The 14,485-nt window shown below is 42.3% G+C and overlaps 1 protein-coding gene across 4 annotated transcripts in view; it reads right to left on the reverse strand.

Annotated features, from left to right (window-relative positions):
• MEGF11 (multiple EGF like domains 11) overlaps positions 1-14,485 on the reverse strand; it is a 251,127-nt gene that overhangs the window by 49,168 nt on the left and 187,474 nt on the right. For all 4 annotated transcript variants that reach the window (XM_056500297.1, XM_056500296.1, XM_056500299.1 and 1 more), the window contains exons 12-14: positions 4,016-4,136; positions 2,404-2,567; positions 1,833-1,935 (exon numbers count right to left, since the gene is read on the reverse strand). In XM_056500297.1, the coding sequence (XP_056356272.1) occupies positions 1,833-1,935; positions 2,404-2,567; positions 4,016-4,136 (388 nt within the window). The remainder of the gene's footprint in view (positions 1-1,832; positions 1,936-2,403; positions 2,568-4,015; positions 4,137-14,485) is intronic.

The following is a 14,485-nucleotide window of genomic DNA, read 5'->3' on the forward strand; positions in this document are numbered from 1 at the left end:
TCCACCCTACAGGACCCTGTCAACATTTCAACTCCAACCTGGTCTCAAATATGGATACAATATTTTCTTCCCTGAAATGTGATCCTGAAGAGAAGAATTCCAGAACTACAGGAGCACACTGATGGATAAAGTGCTTAGGCTGCAGCAAATCCCCTCCAAGTTAATATACAATTACCTTACCCAATATGGAAATTAAAAAAAGGTCATCAGAGATTATTCTTACCTTTAATTAATTAGTATCTGCATTTGATGTCCATTTACAGATATGCATGGGAATAAGCACAAAGTATTTGCTGCAAATGCCTTTGAGAAAAAGCCACACCTTCAGTCTGCAGTGCCTGCAAAGGTCAGTCCCTGCAGTTTCCTCTGGAATGCTAAATCCAGAAGATGTGCAATAAACTTTTAGAGTAGGTGTATATAAATATCTCTCTTCAAATTACTGGACTTTTAAAAGCCATTTTTTCCCCTTGAAGAAGCTCCCAGTGACTACAGGAAAACCCACCAGCTGTTTCTGTGCTGATCATCAATAATGAACAGTAGAGTTTTAAAGCCTGATAGATGGATATATTGATGGCAAGGAGGCTCAGAGAAAGATAAATGCAGCCCAGCCACTGAGGAAAGCAAGAGAATGAAGGAGGGGATGCAAGTGAGCTTATAAAATGGATTTTCTTGGGGGAAAAATGCGCTTTTCAGGGAAACATGCCCAGTATCTTCCAAAAGTGGCTTTGTTGTACACAGTATGTATAACTTAGTATTTTTACATTTTATTTAATACTTTAAAGATTATTTCCATTGTATGCCTTAGGCATAATTTCACTGCTTTTGCTTCTTGCTCCTGGGAGCTGGGCTGCTGTGGGATGTCCTCTCTATCAGAGACACAAGGCATGTGTTGGTTTAAGGCATAAATCAATGGGAAAGATGACAGTATCCCAAACGCTGGCTGCCTGATCAGCCTGCCTTGCTCCATGCATCCTTCCAACTTGTACTTGTTTGAAAAATAATTAAATTTTCCAAATTAATCACTGTTAATATAAATGTATTTTGATTGTCAGTGCCATTGAAGGTTCTGCAGTATATAGAACATAACTTTATTTCCACCCAGGGCCTCAACAGAAAGCAGAGAGAGATTAACCAGCATTTTAGGCAGCAAAGTGTGAAATGGTTGGGTCAATAACCTGCCCCTACTGCTGTCAAAAGCTGGCAAAGAGAACATCAGTGTGGAGTCAAGTGCAGGTCTAATTGTACTGAGAACTCCACTCTGAACCCTCCAACTTCACCAAATATTCCTCTCTGTTGCTGTGTAATCACAAGAGTTCTGTCAAACCAGCATTAATCTGCTCTCTGCAACTACCCTGTGACAAGAACCATCAGAAAATGGGGAAAATCAGAGTTTTGTATGATGGAGCAGCTGTAATGGCTCATCAGAAATGCCCTGTCTCCATTCCAGGTATGATGGTCCCAGATTCACTGTCCCACAACTGCACCCCTGCAGAAAGGGCAGTTCAAGGATAAAAACTCTGCAGGATTATGAATGATCTGCATCCCTCCTGAGGATGCTTTTACAGAAGGCTAACATCTGGCTACAGTTTTGGAGCCATCCTCAAACTCATCTGAATACAAATTTAATGAATGCCAATTATTGTCACCATCACAAGTGATTTAAATATGGGCAAGTTCAGCTGATCTTGTCTCAATCTATTATTTAGAAGTTTCCAGTCACAAGTCCAGGGCTATAACTGATGCAATAACAGCACAAAACAAGTTAACAAAACCCTCCAAACTCCAAAATGAAGCCAAGCCCCCAGGTTTACAAAGGAAATTGCTGATTTTACCTGTCCAGCCTGCAAGGCAGCAGCAGTACCCAGTGACAGGATCACACCCATCCGCGTGGTTGCAGTCACAACGCTCACTGCAATTAAGGCCATATGTTCCATCCTTCAAAAATATAAATAAAAAAAGTCTCTCAGTGATCAGCTTTTTGTTCTGAAATGTGCAAAATCATCTATCACGTCCCTCTTCATGCTGAGTTGCATTTTTTAAATTAACATGCAGAGAAGATAGAAACTCAGTGCCTAATGTTTTTATACAGAACCAAATGAGGAATCACTTTAAAAAATGACATTCAAGAAAATGCAGATAACACAGCAATAGCTCTGATAAAATACAATGCAAAGTATAATACATCCAGTTGACTGCTAGAACCCCGATCTGTTATTTACATTTGATTTCCTTCAGACATCACAGACAAATTGAGATCCTGCCCTGCTCTCTCTTCAGCAGAGCTTTGGGGACTGTAATTTAACCCGAATTGTTATTTGCAGTAATTGTTATTTAATTATTATCAATTAAATAACAAACAGTGATTTAATTATTATTTAACCCCAAATTGTTATTTGCACTCACGGGACAAGGCTGGTCACAGAACTCCCCCTGCCACCCTGGGGAGCAGAGGCAGAAGCCATCGGCTGGCCTGCAGGACGCTCCATTGCTGCAGGAACATGTCTGGTTACAGTTCAGACCCCAACTTCCACTTGGACATGGAATAGAGCAATCCACTCCTTGCCACCCTAAGGAAACAGGGGAGACAAACAGCATCTGGGATGTTTTCATGAAAACAGCAAGGGAGGCAGCTGGCACACTGCAGCTCTTTGTTTCTAGGACCCATTTCTTGGTGGAAATGAAAACTAACTTGGGGTCAAAGACCAACCCTTTTATTGTGAATTCCCAGCTCCACCTCCCAGCATCTCTACACACAAATGGAGGTATCACAGTCTTGTCTGTAACCAGATTTAGGTGTCTGATGCCTTTCTGGGAGCTGCTGGGGACAGTCCCTGTCCGTGAGGCTGGAGGCCTTCTGACCTACAGGACTGCAAGAACTTTTCATGTGATGCTGCCTGTGCCTTACCTCCTTTTTTTTTTTGAGAATGCTATTTAATATAAAGCAGCTATTACTCCTAAAAAAGTACCAAGGCTATCATTTCTAGCCATTAAGGCTCAAATCTTAACTACCAGGAGCACAATGACTTTCATTACACTGCAGCTCTATGTCATGGAGTTGAGCAGTAACTCATGGTTTATACACCCTCATTAAATGGGGTTCTACAGTGATCCATTAATTCATGTTTGAAATGCCAGATTTTATTGTTATTTGCCTCACTTCTGTTTTAGGTCTTATGTATGTCATACAAGCATAGCTCACGTTGGGATTTTGGGGGAACAGAAAAGCCACTGTTCCATGGAGCAGTGGAGGAATTCTCAGGTGGTTTCTGGATCTGTGGGATGTGGCTCACCACCAGATCCACAAGGGAATTATGGACACATGTGGGAAGAAAAAATGTCAGTCACCCTGGAGCAGGCAAGACTTCTTATTTCCCCAAAGAAATGAGAGCCACATCCTGAACCCCGTGCTGGCTCAGGAGACAGAGGACACCTGCATGAGGTTTGGATGTCACCATGCCACGGTACAGGAGGATGAGCAGCTGAGGATGGCAGTAAGGGCAGAGAGCCAGGGCCCACCCCACAGTGCCAAGGGCAGGGCTTGCAGCTGGGATGAGCCAAGAGCCTAGGGCAGCAAGAATGGGACCAGTCCAAGGTGGAGATGGGCAGGCAGGAGTCAGGTCAGGGCTGGAGGGGATGACCAAGGCCAAGCACAGCCCAGTGCCAGGGACTGCAGGACACAGGCAGGAAACTGCCTCCACTCCTGTGCCCAGTGGCTTTGGAATCTGGGAGAAATAGGGCAGCAAAGTGATCAAAACCCAGCAGCTAAGGGATTGCTCTGCATTTCCCCTGAAGAGGAGCAGTGATTCTGCCCCCACACTCTGTAACACATTTCTGCAGCAGAGCTGAGAACTCTGGTCTCTGTTCAGGGCAGAGACTGAACTTACAGTCCAGCCCCTGTTGAGCTGGGATACTTGAGAGGACAAGAAAATAGTGGAGTTCCTGACTGTGCAGCTGTGCCACTTTGAAAGGGGACAGGCATTGTTGGCAGTGACTTGGTAAATGGGAATTTTGTTACCTTCTTTGCAGTAGCACAGCCCATCCACAGGGGAACAAGTGCCGTCATTCTTGCAGTTACAAACCGATGAGCAATTGGTTCCATAGGTTCCTGCCATGCAGGGAATGGTGCAGTCCTCTCCCTGCAACCCAGAAAAGTCAGAGTCAGCTAAAGAAATCTGGCATGCAGGAAATTCCCAGCTCGGCACAGGGAAGCTTTCTCTCTCCGAACAGTGAGCAGAGTGTTGGGAGTTGATTGCTGAGTCTTCAGCACTTGAACAGTCACTGCTGCTTCCCATGATTATGATGCAATTAGTGCTTTGATTGACTTGGAGGAAAGGGACAAGTTTCTGGCATTCATTCAGCAGGAGGTGGGGAAGTTACAAAAACAAACCTCCTAGAGCAGATGTTAGATCATTAAGCAAAACATCACTTACGAAACACTAATCACAAAATATACAGTCTGAAACCGTGCAGAGATTGCTCTGCGGTTCCTGGAAAATATATTCTAAGAATAGGGTTGTTAAAAACCGAACAGATCTCATACATGCTCCTCTTCCACAGGTTGGCAGAGAGGAAAACGACATGGCAGGTGCATCAGACCTTTCTGATTTGTAGCTGGTACCTGCATTTGTTTTCAGTTAATTTGCATGAGATTGTGACTTTAGGAAGAAGGCAGAACAGGAGTGATGTGTATGTCAGAGACAGGAGGCACACGGCAGAGCACAGAAACATGGTCTCTGTGCTATTTCTGCTCTAGGTGTGGGCAAAGAGGGGGAAAGGAGAAGAAATACTTATATTTTACAGAAATATAGAATGCTCCAATACTACATTCTGGTGTGCTGTATTGCACTGATCAGCTTGTGTGGTTGAAAGATAGACACAGTTCTTACTAATACTGTTTGTCTAAACAACAAGGGAATTAAAATGTGAGCACAACAAGGTTTAAAGCAATTGTGGTTTAACCTCACTAATTGAGGTTTAAGCCTTAGTAAACTTACTGAGTCCCATAGCTGGGTCTACACATTAACATATACAAGGTATTTTTGCTTCCTTTTCCTCTGTGTGTAATCCTGACTTTCACATTGCAAATTAGCTCCTAAATTTACTATGTCAGTGTGTCAAATAATTTAGTTCTATGCCAGGAAAAGTGAACCTACTACAAGTTAAAAAGTAACTCCATTGCATGGTGTGACCTGTGCTGCAGCTCAGGGGAAAAGATATTGGTCAAAATGTATTTTTGCAGGTAAGAGGCTTCACTGTTTGATAGGAGGATCCATTTATCAGGTGTGAAATGTGCACCATGTCAGCTTCCCTCTGCTGTGACAAGTACCTCCAGGAGCCTGTATGTCACACAGCAGACACCCAGACAGCACAAGGAAATATGAACAGATTTCTGAGCACCATAAACTCCCATCTGCTTTGCTGGAGCAGCTCTGCCTTGCACCAGTGTGACTCATCCTATTTTAGACCAAAAGATTTGTTTCAGGGGAAGGAAAAGAAATGGTTAAAATATACTGCTCACAAGTAAATCCTGCAAGTCCCTGATTTTTGAGTGAAGGCACTATTTGTAAAAGATGCTATCTTTGACCTTGGTGGAGTAAAACAAGTGCCCCTGAAAAGGCCTGGCAGGAAAAGATGCTGCCTTGACAGCCAGAAAATCCAAAGCAGGCTGCCCCTCATTACCCTGCCAGCATGCCTATGGAATGAGCTCCAGGAGCCCGGGCTGGCAGAGGGGCATTCAGCCTCCACGCCTAATCAATCCTCTGCCTTTCTCCTGTGTGTGACAATTAGACAGCCAATTAGTGCCACTTAGGAACCCTTATCCTGTGTGAATGAAACTCCCAACTCATTTCATGTACTACACAGAACTGCTGGTACTGCTAATAATTTCTATGACAACTGACCTTATGTGGATTTGAACTAGTGATCCAGAAGGAAAAGAAAATTCCTTTGAAAAGGAAAGGGGAGCAGAATGATGTGGAGTTAAAATACCCCTTTGGGAATCTCGTTAACCAACCACAGAACCACAGAATCATCAGGGTTAGGAGAGACCTTCAAGATCATGCAGCCAAACCATCAATCACCCCCAAACCACATTCTCACATCTTCACACCTCTAAAACACCATCTGGGTCAAGGCTGGAGGCAGAAGGAGGATTTCCAATGTCCCAGCTGTGGTTCTGTGACCACAGAGCAGCTCGTGTTAGGGGGCAGTGCTCCCTGGCCAGGCACAACTGGAGTGGATTCACTGGTTTTCCATAATCACTTGGGATTATCCCAAAGAAAAGGGATACAGCTCCCTGAAAAAGGGTTCTAGTGAGCTGGGTGTCAGTCTCTTCTCTCAGGTAACAAGTGACAGGACAACAAGGTGAGGAAATTACCTCAAGTTGCACCATGGGAGGTTTAGATTGGATATTAGGGAAAACTTCTTCATAGGAAGCATTAGAATGGGTGCCCAAGGAAGTGGTGGAATCACCATTCCTTAAATCTTTAAAAAACATATGGATGTGTCACTTGAGGACATGGTTTAGTGGTGAACACAGTGGTGGTGCTGATTGATGTTGAACTTGGTGGTCTTGAGGCCTTTTCCAACCCTAAAGATTCTGTGATTCTGTGATTTTCACAAGCTGAATATCAGGTTGTTTATTCCAAGCCTTTGCGTTTTGGCATTTACTTTAATGTACTTGGCTTTATGGACTGACAGAGCTGGGCATTCTGGCTGCCCACCATCCACTCATACACCTTGCAAACAGACCTTAACTGAAAAAACCCCACCTGGTTTAATGAGATTTCTATCCCCAGGTTTGGCAAGCAAGACCTTCAGAGCTCTCTGAGTGACAACTGCCAAATACACTTAACTTCTTAATTACATAAGAGGAAAATGCACTTGAACTATAGCACTGGCTCTAAGATTTTATTAATTATAAATGCATACCTTGTTATTAACATTTTGAACTTGATTTGGGAGAATGACCTCCGAAATGAAATGCATTCAGGTACTGTTAAAGATATGTAAATTCCACCTCCCTCTCACCACCTGCCCGAGTGGATAATGCTGCAGTGTATGCATCCAGCTGTTAATGAGTTATATATTCTAATAAACTGATTTCAAAGTGTGTGTATTGAATCTTCACTCTTGCAATATGGTACTTTATATTTCTATCCTATTTAGTAAAATTAATCAACAGCTGTGCTCCTTATGTTGATTATTCTTTTTTTTTCTATTAAGATCGGGAGGTTAATGAGGATAGTGCAAAAAAAAATGTCTGGATGTGGTATCCATGCTTGGAAGGAGTAGCTAATTCAATCAAACATATACCCCTGGAAATGTTAAAGCTATATTAAGAAATTGGGCTATAAATAACTTGGTATTTTCCATCTCTATCTTCCAAGTCAGAATGACCCATATGGATATCACAAACTTTCCAAGGTGCTTCATTTTCAATATTTTCACTTAGAAGGGCCAGCTTATCAAAACATACCCCCAAATCTATCTACTGGATTATTTCTAATTTCAGGGGTCCAATTTGAATTTGAGATAGACAATGGAAAAACTCTCTTTATGGAATGTGGGGTCAGGGCCAGCTGTGGGAAATGCCCTGCTCTGTGTGGAGCAGCACATTCCTGCTCTCTGCTCTGCATCACAGACCCCCCAGTCAGGGAGAGGCCACCTCAGTGCCACCAAGGACAGGGTGTCCCACACCTCACCCCTGCTCAGAAATTAACACCACTGAGCTGCTTCTTGTATGAAATCCAGACCTGATGGGAGCACCCCATCATGGCAAAGATAGGGGAGGGAATCTACAATTCCTGAGACCCTAAAAGTCCCCTTTAAATCAGAATGAATGGTGGCAGTGACCTAAGCAGCCCCACCTATGGCTTTCCATGCCTGCAAACACTTCAGAAGCTCCCATTTTTGCTGGAACTGAAAACCCTCCCAGCACCCGGAGAGCTTTGGGCATCCAGTTCTTGTTATGGTTAATTCTCCCCCATGGACTGAGGGTGAGGTCCATGGAACAAAACTCCATTAATAACTCAGGCTGCCAGCTCACATCCATCAGCATCAAATATTAATAGACTCTGAGGGCCACAGCATTCATCTTTCTGGATGGCAGTCTTGTTTCTGTTCAGGGAAAGGGGAAGATTTTCTTCCACCAAAATTATTATTGTTCAATATTAGTAGAGCTTAAAGACACAATGCTGCCTTAGGTGTTGGCTGTGTTAACAAGCTCTGTATGCTTCAGAAAGTTTTCCCTGGATTAAGGTTTCATTTCTTGTTTCTTTTAAAAATGCATTCCTGCTATAAGCAGTGATCAACTCCCTTAAAAATCCTTTTCTGGTGATCAATACACAAATTTGTGTGCATTTTGGATCAGGTCTTTAAGTCTATGAAATGCATTTTGAAAGGGAAAGAAGAAGAGTATCCCAGAAATTAAAGAGAGTTAATAACCCAGCAATGGTCAACAATACCCAGCAAAGTCTGCATCCCTGCCTGGTCTGTCACAAAGTTTGCTATTTAAGGATGTGCCATTAAGGATTTCAGAAGTAGCTACAATCTACAGGAATACAATTCCCTTGGAGGGCTAAAGTCTGGTTTCACTGAACTCAGTGGCAAAACAGAAAATCAATTTTTCAAGGCTTCCGCAATGCAGAAGAGGAACAGGATGTTATTGAACCTGCCCTCAAGTTTGCATGACAAAGACCTGGGTGACAGCTTTGCTCTTGAGGTTTAATCTGCCGAGGTGCTGAAACTCCTCAACTCCCACGGGTTAGTGGGGGTGACTGACAGTGCTGAAAGGCAAAATATTGGAACCTTTGGTAATCTGCAGTGGGACACCAACTAATCAGAGATTTCTAACCCCACATCTGATCCCCTCCCTTGCCCCCTCTTCACCAGGCTGTGCAGGTTAATCAGTGGTGCAGCCCCTGGCACCAGCCCAGGGATGCTCCACACTCGGTGCCAGAGCCCTGAGTGGAAAGAAGGGCATGGTGCAGAGATCCTGAGTGAGCTGATCCGCAGATCAGGGAGACAAAATGCTGCTGCTGTTTGCACCTGAGGCCTGTGTGTCCAGATAAGCTGATCAGTATGGATTCAGCACCTACAAATGTGTATTTCTGTGTACACACAGCACATGGGACACCGCTGCGCTGGGACATGGTGTCTGTGCACCGATGCAGATCACAGATACACTCCTGTATATTTACTTATTTAATTGTGACATTTACAATTAACCCAAAGTGGTTCTCCACAAACATTCCCTCAAGGTAAACATATGGTATCCAGCAACACAAACTGTCAGAACAAACTAATTTCCTTAATGGTGTTCAGTGGAAATTACTGTGCTCTTCATCAACAGACCAGCAGCAGGGGGAAACTTTGTACTTACACTGGGCTTGTCCTCCACCCTGGACTCAAACAATTTATTCGTGACCTTACTACACAGCATCTTTAGTTTTCCAGACATAATGATGTCCTCTGGCAGAATTCCTTTCCCCTCTGGGTGTTACTAATTACTCCCTGCAGAGGCTATTATTGGTGCTAATGATAAAATGCCATAAAAAGCTCGGGAAGGCTCCTGTGCCAAGTGTTCCGTGTGCAGGTGATTGCTGTGACTGAGCATTGACAAAAGTTCCTTTACCCACCTTGGAACACGATGTGATGTAGCTGTGCTGGGGTTTGATACACATCTAAAAGGACAAAATGAAACCACCAATGACCTTATTGAGTCTTCTCTTCCCCGTGCCCTTCCCATGGGAAAGAGGGGGAGGCGGAAAGGATGGGAAAGAGTTTTCTTACACTTAAAGAAGTGACTTTACAGCTCATGACTCATCCAAAGACAGACCCATTGGCAGCCTGAATGCCAGAGCCTTTCATGAAATCATCAAGCCCTCCAAGAGCCATCTGCAAAGCTTTCCCCAATATGCAGCCGGTGACACTGCAGTTCTCTGAGCTAAACACGGACATGCCAAGCACGGATCCCTTTGGGAATGAGCAGAACTTTCCTTTTGCATCCTATAACCTTACAAGGATTTACAAACCTTTACTAATGGATGTCAGCATTTTATCTCACCTCTGAATTTCTGCTAATATGCTAATTCATACAATAAATTTCACAGTAAATGCCAAGTTCAGAATCACTCAGCCTGATACTAATTCTTAAATCTGATAACAGATCAGAAGTATTCAGCAGAACATACACACAAAAAAAATGGAAACTTCATTTATTATAAAGAGAGAGTAACAAAAATATTATAAATAATGTAAATTTTAAGTACCTACAGTACTTTATTAGATACAATTTAGTTTTATTTTACTGATCATAGTCTTTGCTAGCAAAGCTCTGAGCTCTGAGTGAGAGGGGATAAAAGTTACCACAAAGTAACTGTGGTTGCTATTTTCCAAACTGTACAAAGTCTGGTTAAATTTCACGGGTTCCTATATATATATATATATATATATATATATAAAAATATATATTTGCCGTGGCATGTTACTGGCATAACTCACATTACTCCCTCATTAAGGCCACAGAAGAACCAGGGCCATGTTCTCATTTCTGGCCTCTTTGTCCCCTCTCACTCCCTGTCTGGGTTGTTCTGTTTCCCAGTGCACAGCCTCAAAATTGATCTGATATACATTAACTGTATATTTGGGTTACTTTTATTAAAAAAAAAAAGAAAGAAAGAAAAGAAAAGAAAAGAAAAGAAAAGAAAAGAAAAGAAAAGAAAAGAAAAGAAAAGAAAAGAAAAGAAAAGAAAAGAAAAGAAAAGAAAAGAAAAGAAAAGAAAAGAAAAGAAAAGAAAAGAAAAGAAAAGAAAAGAAAAGAAAAGAAAAGAAAAGAAAAGAAAAGAAAAGAAAAGAAAAGAAAAGTACTCAACCTATGGGCTACAAGGGGTTTCAGAGCAACAATTATCCATCCATCCTCCCAGAAGTTACCTTTCCCAAACCATTGCCCAGGCGCCTTGGGAATCCTTTGTCACAGCTTAGGAGAGCCTTTGGATAGGATTTGGCTGCCTGGGGAATAATTTGAACCTATCAAGATGGGAGAATTTGTGCAGCCCCCCAGTCTGGACACTGTGCATGTAGAAAACTGGAATTAACTGGACAGGACTGGACTGGACAGCCCAGCAAATCCCAGCTGTGAGGGATTTTTTGTGGAGGGTAGAAGGATCTGAGGAGTCAGGAACTGCCTGTTGGCTCAGGGTTCTCTCACACTGGGGCTCCATTGGAAATTCATCTATTCCAGCGGAGGGTGCACAGAATCTCACCACTCTCCTGCCCTCCAGCAGCTTGGCTCCAATGTGCTCCATACAGCCAAAAGGAACAATGCCCTGGCACAATAAAACTGATGAATCAAAGCAGCAAATCCTAGCTTTGGGAGGGTTTTTTCCCCCTCCATGAAATCCAGTGAAAGCAAACACAAATAAAACCTTCATTAAAAAAAATTGGATTTTGCATACTAAAAGTCAGCAAACCTGAGCCGGATTTCTGTCAGCAAGCATTATAATCCCCCTCACCACCAGGGACCAGTTTTCTAGTTTGCACTAAAAGTATGCCAAATACCAGTCAGTTATCTGCAATTTAAAAAATCCATTCCTACAGTACCAGTTACCTAAACATGGTTATTAAAGAAAGGAAAGAGAATTCAATAAAGAAAGCAGTCAAGAGATTGCACCCTCCCTCCCACTTCCCGTAAATCAGGGCAGCACTTGCTGGCAAAAAAAACTCTAGACTGACTTTACAACACTTGAATATCTGCCTGGTTTAGTATTTAGGCTTAACTGCAGAGCCCTTTAGTGTCAGCAAGGCAATGAATACAGCATCATATAATTAAATGTATTCAGAAGGAGAGTAGTGTGGAGAGTACAAAAAGATGATCATCAACCTCTGTACAAGAATATTTTTTTATGCAGTCAGCACTTTTCAGCTAATAGAATATCACAAAACACATTTATCCAGGAGGGACCCCTCCAAAAACAGGGGATTGGATTTAGACTGGGTAGATTTAGATTATCAAGGCAGGTAAATCACATCTGTACCAGAGGGATTTCTTGTGTCCAGTGTGGGACCAGCTGGGAAACCAAATTCTCTCTAGTTAAAGCAATTTAAACCCAGAATTTAAACCTGGAATAAGGCCACTGCAGATTTATACAGGTGAGTCAGGGAGAGAACTCTCAGAATATTTTAAACTTAACTCTGGGGAAGCTGTAAAGAGCCAAACATCTTTGTTGATGATCATTGCTGTCACCATAACCAGCTTTGATCAGCTGCTGTTTTAAGATGCTCCAAAACACATGGCCAGTTCACAATTAAATATCCTCAAAGGTAAAATGGCCCAGTCATCCTGTGCATTATTTCAAGTTTGAGGGAATTATTTACATCTCTGAGAAGTACATCTCTGGCACATTGCTCTCCATGATGTGCCCAACAAACTACTCTTGTCCAAAGTGGGGATGGAAGGTGGCTAAATGTCAAAATCTTAAACCACAGTCCTTGAATATACTAGTAAAGATTAAAAAACAAAACAAAACAAAAAACTGGGTTCTTTTATGCTGTTTTAAAATGAAGGCATCAAAATTACAGTTACTACTACAGCAAAGGAAAGATTTTGACACACTGTGTGCAGTTCCATTATTTCCTTCCCCAGATTTGGGCAGAGCAGAGCAGGGGCTAACAGGAGCCATTTGGAAATACAGATTAGCATTTCAGTGCCAGGCAGTGACCTTCAGAGTGGGAACCCAGAGCTGCCTGTCAATTCTACCCCAGCTGTTTAACTGAAATACTTTTGCCTGGAAATCTGAGATGGTTTCTGCTCTATCCACACCACCTGAGTGCCAAAGTCCAAGACCCACCCTGTAAAACAGCTGTGGCCTCCTGGCTTTTTTGCAATAATAAATGTGGGTTCTGGCTGTCAAGTCTGAACAGCTCTGCAAAAAGGACATCAGCTAAAACAGGAAATAAAAGGCATCATTTATACCTTCAGCCTCTATGATGTTTCCTGGCATGAAGATCCACAGTTTAATTATAAATACAAAGGAGAAGAAACATCTTTATCTGCTTGCTTCAAACCCACTGCCTGATTTTTAATTGGGAAACATCTTATACTGTGATAAGTAGCAAGAATGCATTTCTTCCTCCCCTTCCCCCATGGAGTGAGAGACCTCTCACATCCCTACCCTTGGTGACCCCTTCTCTAAGCAAAATCATCCCACTGTTATTCCCATTTTATGGGAACCATTTCACAACTTAATTATGCATTCTGTGAAAAGCACTCTCTTTGTTTTTAACCTGCTGTGCAATCATTTAATTGGTTGGCCCTTGTTCCTGTGTTATTAGAAATAGTAAATAACCATTCCTTGTTCATGTTCTGTGCACCATCCCCAGTTCCACAGATCTCTATCGTGTCCCTCCTCAGCCATCTGTTTTTGGAGCCGAGTTCTCGCTTATCGAGTGACTCTCTATAGAAATCATTCCATATAAAAGATGATCTTTGTCACCATTTCCATTCTATCCTTTGTAAGCAGGAATCAGCCAAGCTGTGTGCAATAATTTGAGAATTGGATATATTATGGATTTGCACAATACCAAAAAAATGGCTTTTCCATTGTGTTTTATTCTCATCCTGATCATTCTAACTATTCTGTCAGGCACTCTGGATTCATTTGAGTTTTTCAGACTCATTGAGGGGTTGAGTTTTTCAGAAAACTATGCACAGTGATTGCCTGATCTCTTTCCCTGAATAGCAGGAATTAAATTAGAACTCATCTTTTGTGTATTTACTTAACATTATTTTCCTATCATCTATTACTGTGCATTGTTAAATGCTGAATTTCAACATACCCAGTCATTCAGGAGCAGGAATCTTTCCCCAAATTTGCTACTGCCTTGACAATCCCAATAGTTTTGCATTATTTGCAAACTTTCTTTTAGACTTCTTCCACAGCTGTATTGTGCAATCAGTGACAATGTCCAAGCACAGCCTCAAACCAATCCATCGGTGCACACCTGAACTCACTTCCACACCCCAAAGGAATGAGTCCAGGAGGACTGGAAATTCCAGGAATTCCTGGAAACAGCAGGAATTCTCAACTGGTCCCTTGCTATAAGCACTGGAGCCATGGAAGTAGCAATGTGAATAGAAAACACAAAGGAACAGGGCTGAGGCTGCTAACAGCTGTGGTGGACCTTGGTGCTGAGCTGCAGCATCCACAGGTGAGAGGATCAAAGCAAAAAAACAGCATCTAAAATAAAATAAAATACATCAACTCTAAGCTAATGGGTTTTGTGATGTAATTCTGAAAAGCTGGTAAATAACCAGGTGACCACACACAGGCAGATAAGAGCTATCTCCTTCAAAACCCTATTGCAAAAGAGTTTGAGATCTGGTAAAATTTCAGTTGCTTTTTGGCGTAAGAAAAAAAAACCAGGATTTTTCATTTATACATGTCTGATTGTGAAAGACAAAGTCTTTGACAGTAAAGTTGCATAG

The sequence above is a fragment of the Oenanthe melanoleuca genome, chromosome 10 (assembly GCF_029582105.1).
Source record: "Oenanthe melanoleuca isolate GR-GAL-2019-014 chromosome 10, OMel1.0, whole genome shotgun sequence".
NCBI classification, from domain to species: Eukaryota; Metazoa; Chordata; class Aves; order Passeriformes; family Muscicapidae; genus Oenanthe; species Oenanthe melanoleuca.